Source organism: Patagioenas fasciata, chromosome 2, assembly GCF_037038585.1.
Source record: "Patagioenas fasciata isolate bPatFas1 chromosome 2, bPatFas1.hap1, whole genome shotgun sequence".
In the NCBI taxonomy this organism is placed as follows: Eukaryota; Metazoa; Chordata; class Aves; order Columbiformes; family Columbidae; genus Patagioenas; species Patagioenas fasciata.
The window spans coordinates 162489922-162515402 of NC_092521.1; the positions used below are offsets into that span (position 1 = coordinate 162489922).

Genomic DNA, 25481 nt, shown 5'->3' on the forward strand with positions numbered 1-25481 from the left:
CCTGTTGCCCTGCCCCAGTGTTGCCCTTATGTGATTCATTTAGTTATTCCTAATAATTTTAAGCTCTCTGGTTCTAAATAGAGTCAAAAGGTTAAACCAATAATCTTCTCCAGTGCAAGTGCTTTTTCGTTTTAAAATCACAGGTCTCCATCAATTTAGTGAACCACTTCCAGCAGACTTTGCCTTGCTTTTGCTCATGACACTTCTCCTTTTGATCTCAACAAATGTTTATTTTCCTAAAACTTGGGTGGAGACACTAAAAGTACCAGCATGGAGGATGCTACAAGGAAAAGCTTAGCAAACTAAAAACCATTCAGTGTCTGTTCTGAATGAGAACATACTAGAGCTGAGCCTTTTTTTGAGGTATGCACTCTTGAGTAATCAATTAATCAAGTCTTTGCTGCTGGAGTCAGGCTCTTGTCCTTTTAGGCTGAAGTGTGCTGGTGGTGTCTGCACATCGCAGCCGTGGCGCCCTCCTCCCTGCGCTGCTCCAAAATGGAGATAGCATGGCAGTAAATGCAGCTGGGTGCAGTTCTTGGGCTCTGCTTCGTGGATGTCATGTTTCTGTTGTAAATGCAAACATTGCCTGATCTTTCTGGGCAAAGAGGAGGTAGAACTCAGTTGTCAACTTCATGTTCCTCTCCATGAGTGTGGGTCAAAGGCCTGGAATCAGAGCTGTGGGACAAAGTTCAAGCCAAGCTGTTTATAGGGTCCTGTGTGGGACAAGGCAGGGAGGTGTTAATGACTTGGGTTTAATATTTCTTGTGTCCTCTTTGGAAGCCTTGGTTTAGCATGCTTGTCCCGAGGGTAGGTGGCTCAGTCCAAAGCTGGAGAGCTTCCCCGTGGCTCATCTGGGGCACCCAGTGACCTCTGCTGAGCACAAACACATCCTTACTGGAATGCTCCTCACAAAGCTTGGAGGAATTTGGGAAGAGTGTGTTGGAATACTGGTTTGGTCTGTTTCTGTTTCCTCCTCTTTCACTGTTAGGAGGAAAGCAGTAATTAATACAGCTGGGTGCTAAATGCAGCATATTCTGTTGGCTCCACTTCTTTCTAGTATTCAGTTTCCAGATTTAACACAGACAGCAGCAGTTGAGTCTTTCAGTTAGTTTATGATACTCCTTAGGAGGAAAAACGTTCAGTGATGATCTGTGCTTAACCTAGCTCCTCTTATCTTGAATATGTAAGAGCCTAATATAGGAAGAGTTAACTGGTTTAAAGTTGAGTGCTTAATGTGCTGGTATTGGCAAAGAATCTGGAAGCGTGAACTTGGGTAGCAACTTCATAAGGTTATAGCTGAAGAAGAAATAGGTTGAAAGTTTATTTGTTCTCTAGGTGGTGTCCAAAATAAACAGTTTCAGAAAGCTGTGAAGATTTGTAGTGTCAGTTCTAAGTCTGTCCTTATTAGGATGATTTTAGATGTTCATGGTTGCTTCCCCCAGTTTCTGGAGCAGCAGTTTGAAGTACAATTTTCTCTGTAAACTCATGCACAGTGAGTGATACCTGTAGTTGCACTGTTAGATGTATCAGAAAAAGGTAACTAAGAACTTAGAGAAAAGACCCCTCTTAAAAGGTGGTGTGCTGGGGTTTTTCGCATTATATCGTGAATAAACTGATATGGTTGATAAGAGACAGCAAAGGAATAAGCATGGCAGAGCTGGGCAGTGATGTTAAAATAAAGTAGTGAGTTGGTGAAGGTTGTGGCTTTTGGAAAATCCCCAGATGATGATGCTTGTGTAATATTTTCATCCTTCCTCCTGGACAAGTCAATCCTGGAAGTGTTACAGTTAATGAAGGAATTGACTGCATATGTAATCACAAATATTAATGCAAATTTTCCTTGCATCATGTTCATCTCTGTACTTTGTCTGACTTGCAATTTTTTTTAGAATGCATACTGATAATAATAATGAAAAGTCAAATGTCAAGAGCCTTGTAAAAGCAAGAATGGAGAGGTTGGAAGTGGAAGACTGTTTTTTAATCTCTTCTGAAGGAATGCTTGGGAAATAACTTTTTCTAGAGCAAGGTATAAACATAGCATAGTCTAAGCACTACAAATGGGCACTCTTTATCCAAAGCAATTAATTATTGAAAACAGTTTTACTACAAACTAGTTCATCTGCAACATCGGTTACTTTTGATGTCATTGAAAGGCTTCTGCTGAGTAGGATGGTTTTGTGTCTAAATTTTAACTTCAGGTTGTGTTTTGTTTGTGCTTCTTGCCAATGAGAAGAGTATAAAGCAGCATGAAGAATATGCTCATGTCCAAAAGCAGCTAATGCACTTGGCAATCTTTGTAAGAGTATATTTGTCCAGTAAACATAATGTAATAGGATCTAGTGGGTTCCCAAATGTAGAAGATGTGCTGTAATGGAAATTGTGTGAAGACCTTCAGTAACGCTTTGAAAAGTCTTCAGCTGAGGAGCTTTAAAGGGGCTTTTTATGGTCAATGTATGCGATTCCTTTGTACCATCTTGTAAAATCTTCTAAGACGAAATTACTTTTCATTTTCTCAATCTGCTACTAAGTGCAACATTTTGCATTGCTCTTTATTGGAAGGTGTACGATCAGATCATCATAGCTGAAACTGGGCACGTTGTCCGTTAAAGTAGCAGTCAAATTGCTTTCAAAAAAAAAATTCCAATGATGCCTCTTCAATCAATATGCTTAATAGTCATATGACATTAACAGGGTTAATAAAGAGGAGAGTATATTGATCTGAGGAATTTTGAGATCATCCTTTTGTTGTGGGAGATATGTCCAGTCTCCTAGTCAAACCCAATTTGGCTAATTCCATCCAAGTTCCTAGTTTTCTGTTCAATGACTGAAAATTATTTCTAGTTTTCCATGCTTCTCAACAGAAAAACCTTCCAAGTATAACAGTTTGTTAAATTTAGTTTTATGAGGATTGGACACTGCAACTTTTAGATTTATTTTAAACCGGAGGAGACACTTAAATTACGCTGTGTTAAAACAAAAGCAGAACACGTGCCAAGTAGCTCTTGCACTACTTTTTATATGTTCAGGAGACACAGTTACTAGGAATAGGCACTTTAATTTAAAAATAGGTCAGTTGTCATGTGTAGGTATTTCGATGAACCATACAAAGCTCATATTGGCTCTTATACAAACATTAGAGTATCTACTAGTAAGTGTGAAGTGGTAACAGCCTGAAGATTTGTTCTCAATACAAATCATCTTTTCCTTGCTTTACAGGAAAATCTTCACTGACGATTCAGTTTGTGGAAGGACAGTTTGTTGATTCATATGATCCAACCATAGAGAACAGTAAGTAACTGACAAGCTGTTCTTCTGTACCTAACTAACTTTTATCAGAAGCCATTGTGGTTATACGTACTACTCACGTGGGCATTTACATATTAACATTAAAGTTGATTAAATAACTGTTAAGTTTTATTAATCTTTTAAACAATGCTTACTAAGTTGACGGTATTGCAGCGTGGAAGTCACTGTGCATTTCTCCAGACAGCTAAACTCTTAACATTAAATGAAGGAAAACCTGATCAGTCTGGCTAAAATACACCTCCTGCTTGTGTTATATGTGTGGTGTTGGACATCTGCTTCCCCTAATATGATCAGGGCATTTCAAATGGAGTATGTCATACCTATATGAAAATGTGCTACTATATACAATTATTGCAAAGTCTCAAATGTCTCATGTGATCAGTATATCCAGGTGAACACAAAGCCAGCAACACCAGCCAGGAGTAAATGGCATGTAGACATGCTGGGGCCACGAAAACATGATAGTTTTCTAATTTCTCATTTCCAGCTGCTTGCTAAGAAGCTTGGTACACAATCAGCTTGCTGCAAATACTGCATAACTGACTTCTCAAGTACCTTTTATTCTCTTAGCGGTTTTTTTAATGTTAGTGTAAGTAAAGGGTAAGTAACATTAGGGTAAGTAAAGATACTAATACTAAAAATGCTGCCAAGAGCAACAAGTCACTTGAGAGGTGAGTTACCCTGTATTTCTTAAAATCCCTTCACCTCTTTCTGAGCTAGCAGTGGTCATAAAGTGCTTGAGCAACTGTGGTACTAGGCTGGGTAACTTGATCGTATTGGCTCACTTTAATCATGTGGCGAATAAAACTTTGATTTAATGTTTGTAGTCCTGGAGGTCTTGTATTGTAATGACTTGTGAAATGCAGCAGTAGCACGTTTTTACTGTTTTGAACCTGTGCAGTAGGATGTTAAGCCTGTGTGATACTCTGGAAGTTTGGATGAAGTAATCAGCCTAACGAGGTTTCTTTTGGATGTATATGGTAATAATTACAAATCGGTAGCTATGAAGATATTCTACTCAGGATTATTTCTTAGAACCAAAATTCAAATGCTGCTTTTTGAAGAAGCTCTACATTTACTTTAGCAAGTTAGGATGGATAACTTACCCCTTGACCTGAATGACCTGTCTTTATATTATACATACAGATGTCATTAATATTTACACTTCCCAACATCCCTTTTTACTTTGTTAGAATTATAAATAAGATTTGTTTTGAATTAAAGTTGCTAACAAAATATTGGCGATTAAGCTTCTGCATTCAAAATTTTAATATCAATTGGCACGGGTTATTTTTCCCTGTGCTATCTAAATGCGAATTATTTAAAGTAATTATTTAAAAAGTTTTATGCAAGTATATGGGAATGAATAAAACTTGTGGGACATGGGGTCAACATCTCTTCAAAATACTGAATCTGTATCTTGGTTTGGCGTTTTGACGCCTTGGTACAGGTTGGCTTGTTTTCATCCTTTACAAGCTCTTGTCCAGAGAAACCTTTTGTCTGTAACTGTAGTTGTATATCTCACACTAGCAACATTTCTTAACTACTTGAAAATAGACTCTGGATGAATTCTGTGTTTATTTGGCTCCTGTAGTTTGTGCTGCTTGCTTGATCTGAGCTCTAAACGTTGATCAGGTCATGACCATGAAAACTTTGGATGGGGGCATCTTGAAAAGGCTTAACTTCTCACTTGATTTCTTACTTGTTCAGAAAACAAACACCATTATTCATCTGGTGCAAACCTTGTGATCTGTGGCATGGCTGGATGAATTTACTTTCTGAAAGGTAGAAAACCGAAGGGCCCTTCTTCCATCAGAACACATTGCTGGGAAGTAGGGATTGAAAACATAAAAGATGTGCATCAAGATTCAAGACAGTAGAAAGTCTGTCCCATCCTTAAGGCCTGATAAAGAAGATGTTCTAAAAATGCTTCTGTGAAGAATGGAAAAGAGAACACTTCCAAATTTACCACTAAAATATAAAATATATTACAGACAGGTCTCTTTTTAAAAGAAAAACATATAAAACTAGTTTTGATGGGATTAGTATAAAATCATTCTTTTGATTTAAGTTCTTAATCTTTTGAAAGTGGTTTTCTGAATGTAAGTCTTTGATCAGTCTTTTGATGCTCCCAGCTGTGTTTTTGTGATCTCGTGCAGGATCACAAGACACAAAGTACATGATCAACTCTCTTACTATTTTCCTAGCTTGCCATTTCAAATCTGGTTGACAATGCTGGCAAAAGGAGTTGAGAAGTCCATGTTCTTATCCTAGGGGCAGGGTTGGAGTATGTTGCATTGTTCCAGTGCTTTATAGCAAGTTATAAAACCTTTTCAGTTTTGCCTAGTGATTGGGTCTATTTCAGTGTCACAAAACTTGGAAATGAAAAAAATACAGGCTAAAGAATGGTCTGGCTTATGTGATTTCTGTTTTGTCTCTGGAAAACTGTTGCTGGTAACTTATTACAGTATTTCTACCAGCACTGATGAAAGGGTAGAAAGTTGCAGGACTGCTGGTAGCTTAATGTCTATAGGTTTTGTCTTCAAATAATAAAACTTGCACAAAACTGAGTCTAAATTGTATAGAAGGCAAGCTACAGTTAAGCTCTGAAAGGAACAAGTTGCATAGAATATAAGCCTTGAATGACAAGAATAAGATCTAATATTCTAGTGATTTCATTTTGCCAGTATAAAAATTTTCTGCCTTATTCAGAAGTTGTAAAGGGAAAATAAGCTGCGTCATATTTCACTTAGTATTTGTTAAAGCTGAAATTACTTCACTGCAGCATTTTCCTTTGCTTATTTTACGTTAGAACCAGAAAAGTTAGTTTATTTAAGTTAACAAGCATGTTGAATTAAGGTGTTGCTACTAAACTTGTGTATCAAGAAGAGTAACTTGTAGCGTTTTGTGGCAGCAGCAGAGGTGAGAATTAATTGCTCAGCAAAATAGATTTTTTGCTTTCTGAATGTCCCAAGAGGAGCAACACCACCATGGGTGGCTGTTCCGAGACACACAGGTTGAGGAACTAGTGGAGTGATCACTTGTGGGCATGTTGGAAAGAGAGGGAAGATCCTTGCAGAGCAGGAGTGTGTGCCCAGGGCAGTGGTGGAGTCACCATCCCTGGAGGGGTTTAAAAGATGCTTAGACGAGATTCTTAGGAGCACAGTTTAGTACGAGAGTTAGGTTAATAGTTGGACTCGATGATCTTGAGGGTCTCTTCCAACTGAATGATTCTATGCTTCTATGAGGGCGTCTGTGTGGATGCTGAGCTGGATTGGGCTATGAAGGCAGATTAGCTAAGACCAGGACAATTTAAAACTCAAACATTTTACTGGAATAAATCTAGAATCTTAATTTAGAGCTCCAAGCAAGTAGGTCAGGAGGATTAGTTAAGAAAGATATGCAGGTAACTCCAGCCACCCCTGTCTTTGCCGGGATGTCTTTGCTTATTAATTCAGTAATTTTTGTGTGTTGCAGGAAAGCTGACTTGACTGCCCAAGTCTCAAACGTGTTTCTTTCAGCTCCTCTGAGCCCTGTCTGACTGCTTTCCCTTGCAGTTTCGGAGAGGCTGCAAGCACTGTGGTGCAGCTCTGTCTTCTCCCCTGAACAGGCTCAGTAGCTCCCTGAGGGAAGGAACAGTCTTTCCCCAAGGGCTTCCTACCTCCATCCCATAGGGTTTTTTAAATGCACCTATGAGTTAGAAGCTTATTAGAAAGGGGGAGGGAGCTGGAGGAACCCCTGTAGTTGTGGTTACTTCCAACAGACCCATCTAAACCTATATAAGTATTTCTAAGGTTCAGCTCTTCCATGCACATCATGGCAACTGCCTTGGAAGGGTAAAATATGCTGCTTCCCAGGAGCTGCTGCTGAGCAGCCTTCTCAAGGGGTAGAAATGAGGCTTCTGAGAAAAATTAAATACAGTTCTGTTGCATTGCACATCTCAGTGTTGTAAAAGATGTCCTGACATCAGGCATCGACTTTGCAATGAGGACAAGTAGAATGGGATGTGGAAGGTAGTAACTGAGGAAACCTTACAAGGCGGTTGTATTGAGCTTTATGGGACTAATGTTACACCACTCTTGTACCTTTACTCAGTAGCACTATTGGTCTAAAAGCCTGCATTCATAGCCTGGTAGTATCTTTTTTTATCATAATGGCTTCTTTTCACAGCAGCTGTCATTTGAGTTGCATATGCAAATAATTTAATTCATGTTAATCTAACTGAAATTTACTCAGATCTGCACTGTAGCAGCATTTAGGGCTGTGCTCTCCATGTAATTTTCCTAGAACTTTCTCTGAGGGCAAAGTGGCTTTAGTTTCTTTGCAGTGCAGCAGCCAACTGCTGCACCCTCAACTATACGTTTATGTCTGTTGGGTGCTGTGCTGTTCACTGCAGCACCAAATCCTGCAGTTTTCAGCAGTGCATTAGAACTAGGAACAGTTGTAGGTGAAGGTGAGGATTGCAACTTTCTTCCTATAGCCACACTTGGGTTGTGTTACAAGCTGTAAGCATGTCCTGTTCTGAGATCTGTGTGCCTCATGGAGCTAAAACTGGCTGTACCCACGGCCTTACCCCACAGCCCTGCTTCAACTCATGAGCTGCGTTTTGCAGGTGCTCAAATTATAGCTGGGACTGCAGAGATTGTCTAGCTCTGCTGAAATCTGTCCTTGGCACGCCGAGCAGAACCACACTGTGCCGTGATCGTATTATCGGTTGTTTGTCTTGCTCCTGGCCGCAGCAGAAGGCGACGTGTCCCAGCATGGGAGGTGATGGAATTGGAAGTGAAGACTTCTTCTGGACTGAGGGGACTTGTGGATCGTGAATCACATTTAATACAGCTGCAGCTTTTCCCAAGATGAAATTCTTATCAGGAATATTTTTAAAAAGCTTCAGCAAGGAGATGGGAGTCATTAACTGCGACTGCATCAAAGCAGAGTTGTGTTCACAGTGGGCTGTTTGAGTGCTACAGGCCTCTGCACTGAACCATCAGCTCTCCTCACCCAGTCTGCGGTGACTCCTCCAATTTCCCTTCCCCTGGCTCTGTCATGCTCCGCTTCCACTGCCGATGGTGATGATATCTCTGCTCTATTCTCGGCTTCTAGAATAGTCTGAAAAAGCTACCATCTGTCTCTTTTTAAATATTAACTTCGTGAGGCTCTTGAAGCTACTGTGATTACAGAGTGCTTTCATGTGTATGTGAAGTGTCAAGAGACTAGAGACTTAGTTTTAATATTGCTGTTAATGCAGTACCTCTCCAAATGAGTCCATTTTCCCTCTGGCTTGCAGCGGCGATATTGCATATAGCAATGCTGCACGTTAACATCTGTTCAAACAAACGGTTGCTTCTGTCCCCACCGCAGTGTTCAGCCAAGGCAAAAAGCTGTTGTGGATTCTTCCTTCGTAACCCTAAAATTTTATGCAGCAATAACAGCAGCATCCAGCTGGTAATTTGAGAGCAGCTCAAGAGTGTTAAAGCAGCTTTCTTGGGGACAGACAGGGTACGGTAGGAGCTCTCTGAGGCTCCATTTCAAATTGCACTTGTCTGTGTTGTAATGGAAACTGTAGGTATGTTTTACTCTGTTTATTTAGACACTCTGCATTACTTTGCCTTTGCTGTTTGAATTGCTCCTATTTTTTTATTTTCTTAAAGAGTGCTTTGATTCACTAGGTGGGTTGAAACCTCCAGTTTCAGATATTTCAGCCCACTTGCTCAAGATAATACTCGTATTGTGGAGACTTGACAGGGCAACGAGCATTGTCGGGGAGGAGGAAAGTTGGCGAACTTTAGCTCCTACGAGACCCCATACAAAACCCAGAGGGCGTAGGCAGGAGACTGTACAGCAGGATCGAGAACATTCAATGCTGCAGCTTCAGGAAGCTGTTGGACAATTCAAAGTATGATGAACAGGTCACTGCAGAGTTTCCTGTTTCCCTGCTCATCAGTGCAATGAAAGATGCCACTTAAGACTCTTATTGTTTGGGAAAACCACCTCAAACAAAAGACAACACAGACTTAACTCATTATGTCAGTACTGTCCAGTGATTGTGTCTTGAGCTAAAGTGAAGCTCTGAAGCCAGGTTCATGTGCTCTGGTTAGTACGTGAAGTGCTGGGTAGTACATTATTCCTACAAAGGCTGTGACACTGTTTGCTTTTGCAGTTGCATAATACAAACACTGAGTAAGATTCCTCAGCTCACGGTGCGTTGGCATTTCATGAATCTGAGGGAGAGAAGCAGTTTTCATCGTGTTCTGGGACTGAATGTCCTTCCTGACTGAGGACTAGATAGGCTGGGAGCAACTGTGAGCTTCTAGCTAAACTCTCATTATGTAGGTCTAGTATATTTGTAAGTTAGGCTGTGTGTGGTTCAGACCCTGAAGAATTTTCTTTCTTTTTTTCATCCAGATCACTCATGCTATTTACATTTAGGAAACTGATTTTGCTGAACTCCTTGGAGAGTGAGGAAAATATCCTATAAGTTCAAAGTTAGCTTTGATGCTAATTGTATTTAAGCGTCTTGTGTTACCACAAGTTACGGTTGCCTGGGAGTCTCTCAGAAACACATGTAAAAACTTCTTACTCTCTGAAGTAAATAAAGAAGAAACTGCTGAATCCAGTTTGAGAATCTTCCAAAATTTGAAATTTTAAAGTAAATTTCTGAGTTTCGTTATGTTCAGTACGCTTGTTTAGAGTACAGCCACCTGATCTAGCCTCTTACTGATACTTCAAAACCTAAAACTACAGTTCTCTTTTGTAGTGCCTTGGCTGATGATGACGTAGATGAATGAGTTCTGATGTGTGTGTACTTCTGACATGTTCTTTCTTGTTTCTTGTAGCATTTACAAAACTGATCACAGTAAATGGCCAAGAATATCATCTTCAGCTGGTTGACACTGCTGGCCAAGTAAGTTATCTTTCTTTCTTTGAGTATTTCTTCAGAGTTAAGACAACAGGTGCTCACACTGTTGCAGAGCTAAGTCAGTACCAACCATGTGTTCAGAGGTGAAGGTTAACTTAAATGATTCTGCCTTGTCGTTTAGTCACCAAAGAGTTTCCGCAGTGTTTATTTAAAGGCTTTGTTGATTTGTTTTTTTGTTTGGTGGTTGTTTTTTTCTTTTCTCCTGTCTGAAGGTATGTGTAAAAAAAGTGAATACGGAACTGCCTTCACTCTGATGTACCAAAAGTTCATAAGCAGCTTGCCTGATATTTACAGACTAAACTAGCAATCTTGCTTTCGGTGGAAAATGTTCCTTCAGTATGCCATGAAGAAGTTTTTCATTACATTTTCTTAATTGTGTGCTCCAGCTACACCACCATGACTTGTGCAACAGTCATGGGCAGCAGGCAGAAGTGCATATAGGTAGTACTTACCGGGCTACCAATAAACTGCTGCAGTTTGTTTACATTTTTAAGTAAGCGATGATTTACATGTACTTCTGAGCCTTCATGTAATGAAGGGGAGCACAGGAGGAGATGAGAAACACATGTCCTGTAGCTTGGTCAGTAGCTTCCTGAGGTACAGGTATTCATTACATAGCACTTCTTGGCTGAACTTGCATGTTCTATGCAGTTTTTGAAAGACTAAATTAGGGAAAGAAAACAGCACAAGGACTGTTAAACTCCTTATGTTTATCCTAAACTTCTTATTGCTTACCTTCTGTGAGTTCTGATATTATTGCCTTTGGGTTTTTCCAAACTATGAGTAGCTTTAAACAATGTTAGTGTTGTAATTACATGCTGCCAGTACTTAAGACTGAAGAACTCTTGCTCATACCTGGAAGACTATTCAGAAGGTTGTAACCTTCCAGGTATGTTTGATCACTTTCTTTGAAGAGAACTACATGACTTAAGAACAACCATGCTGCATTTATATGGTGTCAGCTCGTGGTGCTAATCAGCAACACTATATCCACTTGTAATGAGTCAGAGGTGTCTGAAGGGATTAAAAACACAATAGTGGCTACTTGTGCTGGGGCAAGATTTTGATAGGGACTACTCTGCAGAGCAGAGTAGGGTTGAGGGGGCAGGCTGTGTGGTGTGAGCAGCAGAGCAAGCTCCATGGGTTTCGCTTTGTGCCAATATGTGTGCTTGCCTTACATCTCAAATTGTAGCATGGGGATAAAACTGTCTCTTTGAGAAAGAAATGGCCTCTGAGAAAGCAGTGTTGCTTCACCCGTGACATACCTGATAGAATCATAGAACATTTTGGGTTGGAAGGGTCCTCCAAAGCTCATCCAGTGCCACCCCTGCCATGAGCAGGGACATCTTCACCAGCTCAGGTTGCTCAGAGCCCTGTCCAGCCTGGCCTGGGATGTCTCCAGGGATGGTTCGTCCACCACCTCTCTGAGCAACCTGGGCCAGTATTTCACCACCCTCAGTGTCAAAAATTTCTTCCTTATGTCTGTCCTGAATCTCCTCTCCTTTAGTTTAAAACCATCACTCCTTGTCCTGTTGCAACAGCCCCTTCTAAAAAATATGTCCCCCTCAATTGCTGAGGTTTATTTTCAGGGTTGATTTACTTTTGTACAGTATTATAAAACAAAAATAAGTTATTTCCCGGCCTGTGGTCATTTTCAGATATGATTCTTCCTGTGAATGACTTGAACTTTGAGTTCTGGCTCCTGGGTTAGAGTGGAGAATTGACGTTGGGTTATGGAAGGTGTGGCTTGAACACATTTCCTTCTCAAGTCTGTCTGTCTTAGTGATCCGTGGGGAGTCCTCATGTGTATACATCATAGCAAGGATTATATTGTAGGTTTGTTATGTACTTGAAAACTTGGCTATGACTTGAAAAGTTATAGCCACATTGTTTTATCACTTGGCAAAGTTCTTAATGTGACTCACAAGTTCCAGGAAGCATAGCAGCTTTTCTTCCTTCTCCTAACAAGCTAAAAATTAAGTAATGAATTAGAAACAGTTGAGGTTATGGCAGTTATTTTTCTTGGTACTCCTGTCCTGTACCTTTTTACCTTTCATGGTTATCTGTTCAGATTTGTGTAGTTCAGTTAAACTCGAGTCTCGATACAGGATCACAGGAGAGGAACACAAAAGGGAATCTTGCCCAACGCTGAATTCCAGCTGGGGCAATCCTCAGAAATTCCGGGTAAAGCCAAACAACTACAGAGTTGCACTTTCACCTGTTTTACACGCTGACTGGCTTGGATCCCTGCAGTGTTGACTTTGGGATTACGCAGCCAAATGAAATGGCAGTTTGGCATTTCGCTGAGGATGGGGGGGCTGCCCTCAGTGTGTAGCAATAAAGGCAAATAAGGGCACCTCTTGTCAAGTGCTATTCCTTCAAACTTTTTTGGCTGAATCTGTGAAGTTGATTTATAAAGGGTCGTTCCTCGTTTGCCAGCTAAGTAAGTTTGATTCCTTTTGACTGTCTGGATTTAAGCTGTGTGACTGCACTGTTCCATCTGTTCAGTCATGACAATATCCAGAGAGGTTATGTGATCTTAAGCTAAAATTAACATCTCAAGAAGCACAGGTTTAAAAATTGGAGAATTTGTACATTAGGAAGTGTGGCTCTTGTCCAAACGTAAATGTTTCCTGGGAACGTGTATCAGAACAATTGAGATTTTTAACATGGAATTCATTGAATTTGTGTTGCATTTCCTGCAATATTTCAGTCTGTTTAGTGTCCTTATTTGGTCAATTTCTTTCCTACGGGGGTAATAAATACAATTACTAAGTTTCTGTGAGGATTTTTCTTTTAGTAAAGTGCTTGTCATATAATGAAGACTTCTAGGTGTAATAAAGCAGCTAATAAGTATTTTTCTTGCGTCTACGGTTGGTAAGCATTAGTTAGTTAGTAAGCCACACTTAGGCACTTTGAAACGGATCCCTTAGGTACTTTAGATGCGATCAGTGCCACCTGAAATTATGAATTACTAGATCCTGTCGAAATGAGGAATTTGCAGTGTATCACCAGCAAGATAAGAGGCGCACCAGCGAGATAAGAGGCATAATTGCTAATTAGTGGTAGGACAGAGTGGATGTTTTGTACTAATACAAACTGATAATTAAGCAGGATAAAAGGATTTGGAATAGCTTTAGCTGCTCAGTAGTCTTACAGGGAATAAATGAAAAAAGCTGTAGATTAACCTTCTAGAGTACACAGACTGCTTTAGCTTTCTCTTAGTTTGGTAAAGATTCCACATCTGACATTATGATGAAAGAACTTAATTGTGAAACTACTACTCATATAAGATGGTCCTGCACCTCATGTCCTGAAGCGTGACCAACTTACTGCTGGTCATCTCCTAGCATCATGTTCTGAACTGTGACAGTAAGTAATTTTAAATGCAATTATTCCTTCTACAGGATGAATACTCCATATTTCCTCAGACGTACTCCATAGACATCAATGGCTACATTCTTGTTTATTCAGTCACGTCAATAAAAAGGTAATAAAATCTGTTGTGTTCTTCTGGTTCAGATATTAACCAGATATATTCGGAGTTCAGCTCCTGCCTCTGCTGTATTTTGTTTGCATGTGTTTAATTCATAATCTATCTTTCCCTTAGAAGTATAATGAAAATTAATGTTTTTTTTCAGAAATTTCACTTCAGATCCAAATGTCACAGAGACTTTGCAGACTAATATGCAAGGTACCATGTAAGAAATGAACCAGGGCTCATTTGAGGTCTAAGTACATAGAACAATCTCAGGAGTAAGTAGGGTTCATTGCTCTAGCATCAGACACAAAGGCAGGCTTAAATAGGAACATAAAGGGCCCTGCACATTTATGTGAAGTACCTGATTAGCTGCTAGATCGGTCCCTCAGCCTTGTAGCTCATTATAGTACTGAGATTTTTTTTTTTTTTTTACTTCTTGTCTTGAGTTGTTCTGGTTAACCATCGGGAATTTTCATACATATCAATATATGACTTTTGGCCTGTAGACTCACTCTTGCCACACTGCAGCAAATAAGATTATTTGAAAAATTTCCCAGAGTATTTAGTCCTTGCTGTTCTGACATGAGGGCAGAGTCCATCACAGCTGAAGTCTTGCCAGATTCATCTCTGCCTTTGTAAGGTTTTGTCATCTTCTGTTTTGTCTCTTCCCCTTGTCTTCTTGCTTTGTTTACATACTGTTCATTCTTGAACAGAGCTTAATTTGCGAATATTGTACAGCATCTTTGTTATGACAGCCAAAATAATCCTATTTTCCTTCATTTTTAAGAAAAATTTTTAAGACCATAGACCTTTCATGCTCATCAAGTAGCAGTGGATGCTACCCTTCTACTTGCAAGGAAGCTTATCAGTGTTTTAGGAATGCTGGAGTGTTCCATGTCTTTTCCCCTGAATCAGACAAAACCAGCCTCAAACTCATCTCAAAAAGCCCTCATCTGAAATGCTTTTTAGACCATCATAAAATACAAGTAAAACAACTTGCTGTTGACTCTTCAGTGCTTCTCAAGGAAAGGATGGTCTGGTTATGAACTTTGATTGCTTGCAAGGTCCTTCATATTGAACAGATTTTCACAGGCCTTTATTCTTGGTTTTCATTTTTAGTTCTGAAGTAGTGAAGGGCAAGCACGTGTTGGCACTGAGTAACTTGTACAAAATAGGAGTTAGTATTCTCAGCCTTGAGTAGACAATCCCCCACTCAAAGTGAATGTGAGGACAAAAATGTCTTTGAGTAAAATCAGCGTAGATCGCTTGGAGGTTTCTGCAGCTTGTGCTGTTCCTGGCTTGGCAGCTAAAGGACACAGCCCATGTTCTTTTCCAACTACTACAGTTGTTGCCTCATGATGTCTTGAGCTTAGCAGCCCAGATAGAGAAATGAAATCTGTTTTCTGTGGTAGCATTCAATCAGTTAAAATAGAAACTAAGTTATGAGGAAAATACTAGCAGAACAAGGTATGTTAAAACTGTGGTTAGGTAGTATTTTCATCAGTATTTTAGTCTCGATCTGTTTATTGCAAGTTTTATGTTTCTTCCTTTGAATTTCCAAGTATCAGTGAACCTGTCTTGTTCAATTCCTTATGTTCAAGACAGTGTCAAGCAGTAGGAACGATCTTCCCCAATACTCGGGTAGTTTAGATGACTTACCCAGGTAATCAAATTATACTCACTGTCTGTCTTGACTTCTGTGTAAGTGTGTATATTGATCTGAGTATTGATCCAGCAGGAGTGAGAGCTTTGACAGCAAACTTAATAGAAATGCCTTTTCAAAATTATCTTCCCCGCTAACTTCCCACTGGAGGTTTAAATGGGCCTTGAATCAAAGCTGGCGCTCTGCATTTTTCATATGCTCGGGCTCTCAGCAGCAAGGTTACTGGAAGGCTTTTGCTCCACTTCAGCTTGATTAAATTCCAATTTTGTATTTTGCTAGGTTCTCCTTGATTTTATATAATGCATCTATCTGACAGATAACATTTTTTTATTGTTGTGTTTCGCACATTGAGCTGTCTGCTGTAACTCTATTTGAAAGGACCTGTTGTGGTCTCCAGTTGTCTTGCTGTTTCATGGCTTGATGTGATGATGCCCTTTTTGGATTGGTCAGTATATTTCTTAAACCCTGCCTCTGTTCCTTCTACCCATATTAATTTGGAAAGCTTTCTTGAACACTAAATTGATCTGGTTGAGCCAGTTCAATTCGTGGCAGTACTTAGCAGCTTGTTTCTGTGTCAGAATTGTTTGAGTTTAAATAGCACTTCTCTTTTGCTTTCCACCTTCATCTCTTAAAGAAGATCAGCTCTTTAGTCTTTTTACTAAAAATGGAGCTCATGAACTATACTGGATAAGCAGTTACACAGAACTGGGCAATGAAGAGCCTGGTTGAGCAAGGACTTTGCTGCCCTGTGTGCTGGAACCTCAGGTGAGGGCTCTCGGGGTGCCACACCACAACACGGCTTTTTCTGGCTGTGCTGGGAACAGCCGGCCTGACAGTGGAAAGGAAACACTGATCGTATTGTGTTAGTGATTTGATTATCCTGTGGCTCATACGCTGGATCTTTCCTGTTGCTTCAGGCTGAGAAACAGTTTTGTGGTCTGTACCAAAATTTTTTTTTTGGTAGTTTTATTCCACTTTCTGTTTGCAAGGTCACCTGGTTCTGTGTGCAGCAGTGCCTCTCAACTTTGTCACGACCAACCTCCATGTAACTCTTATTTTTAAATAATTGCAAGTCTGAAAGTCTGAAGACAAGTTCTCAAGACCAGAATCTCACTTATACCTTTTCAGCATAAACTCTTTGTAGCCTTAAAGTCCTTTCATTGATCTCACATTTTTGCATAATCTGTAGTACCGTATATGAGTTAGTAAATTCTGCCAGACTAAGTCACACTTCTGTTTGCAAATAACTCATTTTCTTGATAGGCTATACTAACACTATTAGCTGAACATGGAGAGGCATTGTGTTCTACTCAGCGTCAAAAATTATTGCTGGTCAGACAACTTGACCTAGTTGACAGAAAATCGTTTTTAAATACGGTGGCATTTATTGTTGCAGAAGTGAAAAGCTTTAATGAATAGTGGTTTTAGGCACCAGTTCTTTGAGAGCTCTGAGTTGGAAGGCTGTCCAAGCACTGCTCTATTTTTAAGAGTTTCAACTCTAATTGCAATGCAGTGCAAGTCTGTAGCTAATAACCTGGGAAGCTGAACAAGTTTTGGTCACTTTTTCTATCATACAGTTGTGTGTATCATCCATGAACCTGTGCCTCTCTTAATTCAAACAGATCTGAATTGTGCAATTCATGTAGCAGTATTTGGTACATACTGTGGTTAGAGGAGCACAACATCTGTTCCGCAACCCCATTTATAGCTTGTTCTCCAAGGTGCTAAATGTCAAATGCAGTGGATTTTGTTAGTGAGGTTTTTGACTTTGTGATATTTCACAGTGCTGCTGCTTATCTCTTGCCATCCAAACTTACATTATGTGGTAGGTGAACAGATAACAAGTATGTCAATAACCACTGTCTCTCTACTATCTTGTAGATCAATATAATTAGAATTTAGGCTTCTTTTGGCTTTCACATAAATAAAGCGAAAGAAGAATTTGATATGAGCTAAGTGTTCTTAAATAATGTATTCCTTCAAGGTGGAGTGTGTTTAAGTTAAAAATACATTTCCTTTGAAACTGCTTTAATTGGACATGCTCATCTAGAGTTGTTGGACTATAACAGTTAAATATCTGATGGCAGATACAAGGTGGACGGGAGGTGGGAGGAGCTTTTAGTGATGCTCTGTGAGGTGCATCAGTCCTGGGTAACATTATTTATTTCTGCAAGTATCATAACTGTGGAGGCTGTAACGGTAGCTGTAGGTCAGCCTTTGCTGCTTCTGGGACCATTTTGTCTGTTGTACACAAACCAGTAACACTTTCAGCATCTTTGTAGTTCTGCCACTATACATAGACTAAGTTTTAAACACAGCAACCTACATATGCATTTAATTGCTTGTGTATTGGGTATTAAGGATAAACATCAGAGTGCATGTGTGACTTCATCCCTTTATTTTGCAGTTTTGAAGTGATAAAAGTTATCCATGGCAAGTTATTGGATATGGTGGGAAAAGTCCAGTAAGTAGTGACACTTTCATCTCATTTCATTGCAGGCATGTTGCTAGTACTTTGTTCAGTATACTATAACTGTTCTGAAGTTCTGAACTCTCTTTCACAGAATACCCATTATGCTGGTTGGAAATAAAAAAGACCTGCATATGGAACGGTATGTGAACTCCAGTACGTGTGAAACGCAAGACAGCAGCTGGCGTTCCTGCGGCTGCACTGAGCTAGTTTTGTTCTTGGCTTTCTGTAACTGAAATCAAATTGTAGGTTAACATAAGGTACTGGCAAAGGAATTGTGTCAGAAAGAAACTTCTATTGTAATGTTGACTTTTGCTATAAGGTTCCAGGGAAGGTCATTTAATACTTTGTTTTTTTCAATATAAGTAACAGAAGTGTATTTTTCACAACTGTAGAATACCAGATGATATTGCAGATTATGAAAACAAAGCAAGACTTTGGGACAGCTGCTCTTCTGGGTCACAGAGGTGTTTTACCTGGCCCAGTGGTGTATTTGACAGCAGCCGAAAGCAAATGCTCTGGATCAGACTTCACAAAACATTCCTATTATATGCATTTATGTGCTTCAGTACTCTGAGGATTTTTTTGAAGTATCAAATTCCAATTCTTTTGCGAGTTATAAAGAAACATACTTGTTTTTCCTTCGCTCAGGGTGATCAGCTATGAAGAAGGGAAAGCTTTAGCAGAATCCTGGAATGCAGCTTTCTTGGAATCTTCTGCTAAAGAAAACCAGGTAATGGATTTAAGACTCACTTTATTCAAATAGCAATGGAATGGAATGACTCATAGTTTCACTTAATAAAGGAAACAAAAATATTTGCATGTACTCTACAGATATTTTGTGGAGATGGTTGGAAACAAAATGATTGTCTGCATTCAGATTTATGTGTACAATTTTTTCCTTGCAACTGTAAAGAGAAGGAAGAAGTGAAGAACTGAAACTAAAGTTTCATTGAGCATAGTAGAACAGTCAGTGACAAACTAAAACTCGAATCCATGTGGTGGGTGGAACATGGTCTGTGATCTGCTGCAGTTACCTTAAAAAGGAGTCACTGTGGTTGCAGAAGAGTGAGTTGGTATAAAGGGACAGAGATTTTAAGGTGCTGGGCAAGGTTTGGCCTCTCTCTGGGGAGTAATCGTTTTGTGGGGACATAGTCGGGGGGAGGAAAGTGTTAGAATACAGCAGAGGGTGTCAGATACTGTTGTGGTACAGCTGTAGTGCAGCTGCACAATCTGACCCGATACAAACCACACGCATCTATACTTCTTGATCTCCTATCACAGAAAATAAAGTGTTTAATTACATGTTAAATAACATGGTATTCTTGTTTTCTCTCATTTTCTTAAAAAAACCTCCTAAATACATTCTGGTATTTTAATTTGTTCCTTTAGCTGTTAATTATGTTTTGTTGTTGATTTGTTTTTTAAGACACCTTACGTATCTAAGCTACAAGAGCCTCCTAGTTTGGTTTTGAAGTAATGGATAACTGCTGTGGGTTGAGGAGCATCTTCCCCCCCCCCCCCCCCCCTTCTTTATGTTTTTTTCCCCTATAGGTCTCAACAGCATAAAAGCTTTTGCTTTTAGGGAATATAGCCTTATGATAAGGTCAAAACAATGTTGTTAGGCAAGTTTTAAACAAGAGTCCTTATGCAGAAGAAACGTGTACACCGTCCGATGCTGAACCTAGTGTTGTGACATCGTCTGTCTCCCTGATAACATCAGTACAATCAAAAGGTCCATCCCATAGCTAGTACAGGACCTGTACTAGCCTTTCTTTCCCTCTCCCCCAGCCCAAAAAGCAAAACAAATAGCTTTTGTTCAGTGTTTGTTGTCAGCAATTCTACAAGTTGCTTGAGTAAAGTTGGATTTTTCCCTTGAAGAAAAATGTGCAGTTTTTTCTGCAGATAAGGAATTCTTGGAGTTAGTTTATCAGTACTTGTGTTTCTGGCGAAGACTTGCATTAACCTGGTCTTAATGGGGCATGATTAAAGCATGAAATTTCTCAGTATCTTCTCTGTACTGCTGGAGAGCTTCAAATGCATAGCAAAGGAAACTAAATTGACAGTGGAAAGAATAAACCAGATAAAAGCATCTGATTTCCACCCCCCCTCCTCTTTTATTTTAAACAACTTAATACTTGTGGATTAGGCAAAGCAGTTGCCTGTACTCATTTTCCTTTGTCTTATGTTCACAATGTGTAACAGGGTAGCAATTCATATCTAGCAGAATATCTTACTGATAACTCCTCTGAAGTTTGTATTGTTCTTTGTTCAAGAAAAAAAAAAGTTGGATATATTTATGCAGAGAAGGTACAAGCTTTATATGATGTTTGGCATGTCGTGCATATTAAATTGCTGCCCTAACAAAGTCCCATTGACTGCCATGTATTTGTGTCTGTTCCTTAGTCTCAAACTGGATTTAATTACACTGACAGCTGTAATTTGTGTAGCAAACTTTGGAGCCTTCAGGGAAATCGGAATGGCAGTTGTATGTCAGGTATTCAGAATTCTGTATGGTCCTGTATAAATCCCACAAAAAATCAGGAGTAGCATTCATTCTTGCTGGCAAAGTTGTTCTGACCAGGTCTTCCTTTTAGTAGGATCACTGTAGGTTCTGTCCCTCTGGAGTCAGATGCAGGTTATTAGAAACAGGTACTTGAACACAATTCCTCCTTCGTGCCTCTCACATAACACGCTGGGTGATTCGTCTGCCTTCAGAAGTCTGGGAGGTTGCGTGTCACTGCTGAGATGGGTGCCCACAGCACATGATGACCCTGCGGGCCCCCTGGCCTCCTTCCCTTGGAGGCTTGGGACGTACAGAAGTATGGAGGAGCCCAAAACTCCTCCATCTTCTCTAAATCTTAATCTCATGGCATAAAAAACAGCAGATATATCCACTTCTATCAAGACAGGATATCCTCTCTTCCTCTGAAACTGTCTCTGGTTTGATGGGAGAAACGGTTTATTCTGAGCTTAGTATAGAATAGAATCATTTTCACAGAAACATTTCAGAGGGAAGAGACCCTCAGGATCATGGAGTCCAACCGTAACCTAACTCTAGCACTGAACCATGTCCCTAAGAGCCTCATCTAAACACCTTTTAAACCCCTCCAGAGATGTAAGGTGTGTTGTCATTCTCCTGGTTCTGACTGTTTGCCTTATGTAAAAATAAGTCTGTTGACACTTTTCTTCTGTTTGGAAGTTCATCCAAATCACCACGTGTATTGGCTTGGTACAGCAAATGTAGCTTGCCTCTCACCATTAAGTCTAAACTCCTTCCAAAACTGCTGCAGATTCTTTTTGCTTCACAGAAAGCTAATTTGATGCTTAAAGGTGGATGGGCTTGGGAATTTAGAGTTTAAGAATGTGAGCAGGGAGTTCAGACCTTCCTGGCTGGGGAAAACGCTGTTGTTAATCCTTTGAAACCTGGCCGTTGGTGTTTGGTGGGTGAAGAACAGCAAGCAGTTTGACCGTTTCTAGTATGTGCTGGTCTGAACTTGGATTTGGTACGCGATTTCTTCACAGCGGTGAGGAGGGGTAGGTCTCCTTGTTCCAGGGATTGACTGATGTGAGTTGGGCCTACATGCTTTATCATTTATAACAGCTCTTTTTGCAAGGAACTGCTGCAGCCAGAGAAGGTATTCCCTGTTACAGGTTTTGATAACAAAGGCTCCTTTCTCTCTAAAAGGGGATGGCAGAGCATTGATTCTCCTCCCTTCTTGCTTTGGCCAAAAAATATCACATTTAAAGCTTCTGTGGGAGTCCTGGGCGCATATATCTGCTGTACTGGGCAACTAAAATAGCTGTATCAATGAACTTCAGCAAATTAGGTTTCTTTTGGTAGGAGTTATCAAAAGATACCGCATTTGGGAACTGGCATGACTTTGAACAGATGGAAAGTGAGAGAGGGAAGGATCAAAGCTGTGGTGAGGATAAATGGTAGCAGCTGGCAGGAGTTCCCAAGGTCAAATATATTTGAGGCTCCATATCAGCTCCTTCGCCTCAGGTGACCTGGTAGGACTTTTGGAGAAGCCTGCGTATCAGTAATGTATCATCATCTAGGGAAACCCCTGGGCTTTGGGAAGGCAATTCTGAGACTTAATGGAAAAAGACGGAGATTACCAATGGGCTGTTACTGGTGTATCTTCTCAAGCTGCTTAATTATTACCAGATATGTTGAACTGCTTTGGCTAACTTCAGGAACTTCAAGCCTTTCTTGTGGGATTCCCTACTTTGTTTCTTCTAAACCATTCTGTAGTACTTCATCTTAATCCCACTACAATAAAGTGGTAATGGTTGAAAATGCAACCAGTATCCAAATGAGTCTCAAACGTGGTTAAAATTGGGAGCCAACTTTTTCTGAAAGAATTTGGGGAGTAACAAGCAGCCAAATTGTGTTCATCCAGTTATGCAAAATTCATTAGATAAACTTGTTTTAGAAGGAGTGAGGAAATAGCAAAAAATCTGTTTGCCAAAGCAACGCTCTCTTAAAAAGCGATTGCTTGGGCATTGCTTCTTTTTCACAGGCGGCTTCGTGTTGAAGCTCAGAAGGTGCAGTGCCCAGTAGATGCTTTGGAGTGGCCAGGCACCTTAGGCCATCTCCAGGGGTCTGACACGGTCACCTGGGAGGGTGTGTTTGGGCTGGCAAGGAACGCAGGGGTGGAAAAACCTCTCTTCCTGACTATTGTTCAAGTTCCTTTGCCCAATTCTGTGCCAAGATCAACTAGTAGTATGAGCAGCTGAGAATTGCCTTTCAGAAATAATAAAACACTTGCACAGCTGAAAAATACAGCATACCGAGAGATGAGCTGACCTGTGGGGCTGGGACGGGTGTTTGTACCTTCCCGCATTCCCAACTCCCCACTTGTGTAGAGAGAGTCACACCTCCCAACCTGTCTGTGTGACACCAGGGGACACATCTGCAGCAGCTGTTGAGCCTCTGGTGTCTCCTGCCCGGTGCAAAGCTCTCCAGGCAGCATGTGTTGCCCAGGCTGACATCTATTTTGTTTCCTCGGGGGAGAAAAAGGTTTAAGAAAGCCAGATGGTTTTCTGCAGGCTAGGTGTGACCCACATTGTGTAATTGCACCATATGGAGACAGATGCGCATTAAGTCTGGCTGCGCTGGTTATCCCTTGTCACAAAACACAGCTTCCTGCGTTGCTTGAAAGCTCGTTCTAAAACGCTTCCGTGTATTTGGGCTGAATTACAAATTCCTAAGGGTTAACTGCAGGACAGTGATGAAACCTTCTCGGTGAACGCATATTTTCTGTGAAATGAATTAACAAGCCCTGTAAACTCCTACATCTTAGTGTTTTGAACAGCGTGTCTCTGACAGAGAACGTACAGCTTCCTGGTTGACAGAATAAGTTGTGGAGGAATTTTTAGTAGGTGCTTTGCAGGAGGGGTATAAAGAACTTCTGCATTCAAATGAAGCCATTGGAAATGTCAGCCCTTGTGTAGGGAAGCATTGGTACAGTAGATCTGTAAATCTGCATATCGCCAGGTTTTGATTTAAAGGAGACTCTTCATTAGTGGCACCAATTTAATAGCAACTGCAGTCCTGACCATGGTTTTCCGAGAGTCTAATTTGCCCAGGAAATGTGTTATAAAGTACTGGGCTAATGAGCTACTTCTGTCAGAGTCAGCTGGGATTGCAGGGGAACTTCATTATATGGAGCAAAACTCTATTTCCAGCTGATGAAGTATTGTAATAGTTCCAGAGTGTGCACAAATGCTATAAATATGGGAAATTTTAAAATTGAGTCTAATCTTGTTAGGATTCTTTTAAGATTGTTGTTGGGTTACTCTAGTAAATGGGATTAATTTGGAAGTGAACCAGTTAAGAATTATACTGTGTGGAGGCAGAAGAATATCTATCAGGTCAGAACGCATAGTCATAAATCACAGGGTGCTCTTCTGCCTGCTGATTAAAACCAACAAAACCCCCTTTCTATCCTCTTTCATAATGTGACTGCTTTTATATAATGAATATGCTTTGCTGCTTAAGGAGCGTATGCTTGGAATTTATGAAATGGATGGCTAGAGGTTAGATAACTTAAAATGGCATGTCTGAGATGATCTGGAGCCCATTTCCAAGCTGAAGATTTACGTGCTGAAGTAGTGGTCATATGGTGAATCTTCAATTTGAAAATACCGTAGAGAAGAAAAGCACTTGAGAATTGTCCTTGACTGTTATATAGTTTTTTTGTTTGTTTTTTAAATCTTAAATTACTTCTAGGCAATCTCAGATGCTGCATGTTGTAGCTGTAGTTTCTGCATATTCTGATGGAGGCTAGAGTACAATTTTGAAACCCATTAAAACTGAGAGAATCCTGAAAATACCGGATGAACTGTGTAAGGTATTTGCTATAAGTAGCATTCATGGTGATGTCCTAGGTACCTTATTCTTCACAGCTTTCAGGATCTTTAAAAGCAAGCAAACAAGCTGCCTCTGAAAACCTAGCTATACTTAATAAAATTCTTCCATAAAATCTCCTGAATAATTCAAATGGTTTGACATCCTTTCTTAATGCCTCTGCTTTGGTTAAGTGTATTTTCTTGGGAGATTTGTATCTTTCCAGCCATCTATGCTCCAAGCTCCTTTCAGGCAGTTCAGAGATCAGAAGGTCTCCCCTCAGCTCCTGTTCTCCAGCTGAACCCCCAGGTCCCTCAGCTGCTCCCATCACACTTGTGCTCCAGCCCCTCACCAGCTCCGTTCCCTTCTCTCAACTCACTCCAGCACGTCAAGGGCTTTCTTGTAGTGAGGGGCCCAAAACTGACCCCAGGATTCAAGGTTTGGCCTCAGCAGTGCCAAGCACAGGGGGACGGTCACTGCCCTGGTCCTGCTGGCCACGCTATTCCTGACACAAGCCAGGATGCCGTTGGCCTTCTTGGCCACCTGGGCACATGCTGGCCCATGTTGAGTCACTGTCAAATCAACACCCCCAGATCCCTTTCCCCAGGCACTTTCCAGCCATTCTTTCCTGAGCCTGTAGCGCTGCCTGGGGTTGTTGTGACCCAAGAGCAGGACCCAGCACTTGGCCTTGTTAAACCTCATACAGTTGTCCTCAGCCCAACGATCCAGCCAGTCCAGATCCCTCTGTATGGCCTCTGCCCTCCAGCAGATCAACACTCCCACCCAATCTGGTGTCATCTTCAAACTTACTGAGGGTGCACTCACTCCCCTCATCCAGATCATTGATAAAGAGATTAAACAGAACTGGGCCCAATACTGAGCCCTGGGGACACCACTCGTGACCGGCCACCAACTGGATTTGGCTCTGTTCACTACAACACTTTGGGCCCGGCTCTCCAGCCAGCTCTTTATCCATCACAGATAGCCCGTCCAGCCATGAGCTGCAGCTTCTCCAGGAGAATGCTGTGGGATGTGGTGTCAAAGGCCTTACTGAAGTCTAAGTACACAACATCCACAGCCTTTCCCTCATCCACTAAGCAGGTCACCTTGTCGTAGGAGATCAGGTTGGACAAGCAGGACCTGTCCTTCATAAACCCATGCTGGCTGGGCCTGATTGTCCTATATGTGCTATGTGCTGTGTGATGTCACCCAGGATGATCTGTTCCATGTCCTTCCCAGCACCAAGATGAGACTGACAGTCCTGGAATTCCTTGGATCCTCCTCCTG

The 25481-nt window shown here is 40.8% G+C and overlaps 1 protein-coding gene across 1 annotated transcript in view; it reads left to right on the forward strand.

Moving 5' to 3' along the window:
- The window catches only part of RHEB (Ras homolog, mTORC1 binding), a 42752-nt gene that overhangs the window by 15551 nt on the left and 1720 nt on the right, over window positions 1–25481 (forward strand). Inside the window, exons 2-7 of the mRNA XM_065832425.2 lie at window positions 3217–3288; window positions 10143–10210; window positions 13633–13715; window positions 17777–17833; window positions 17934–17981; window positions 18491–18572. Of these exons, the coding sequence (XP_065688497.1) occupies window positions 3217–3288; window positions 10143–10210; window positions 13633–13715; window positions 17777–17833; window positions 17934–17981; window positions 18491–18572 (410 nt within the window). The remainder of the gene's footprint in view (window positions 1–3216; window positions 3289–10142; window positions 10211–13632; window positions 13716–17776; window positions 17834–17933; window positions 17982–18490; window positions 18573–25481) is intronic.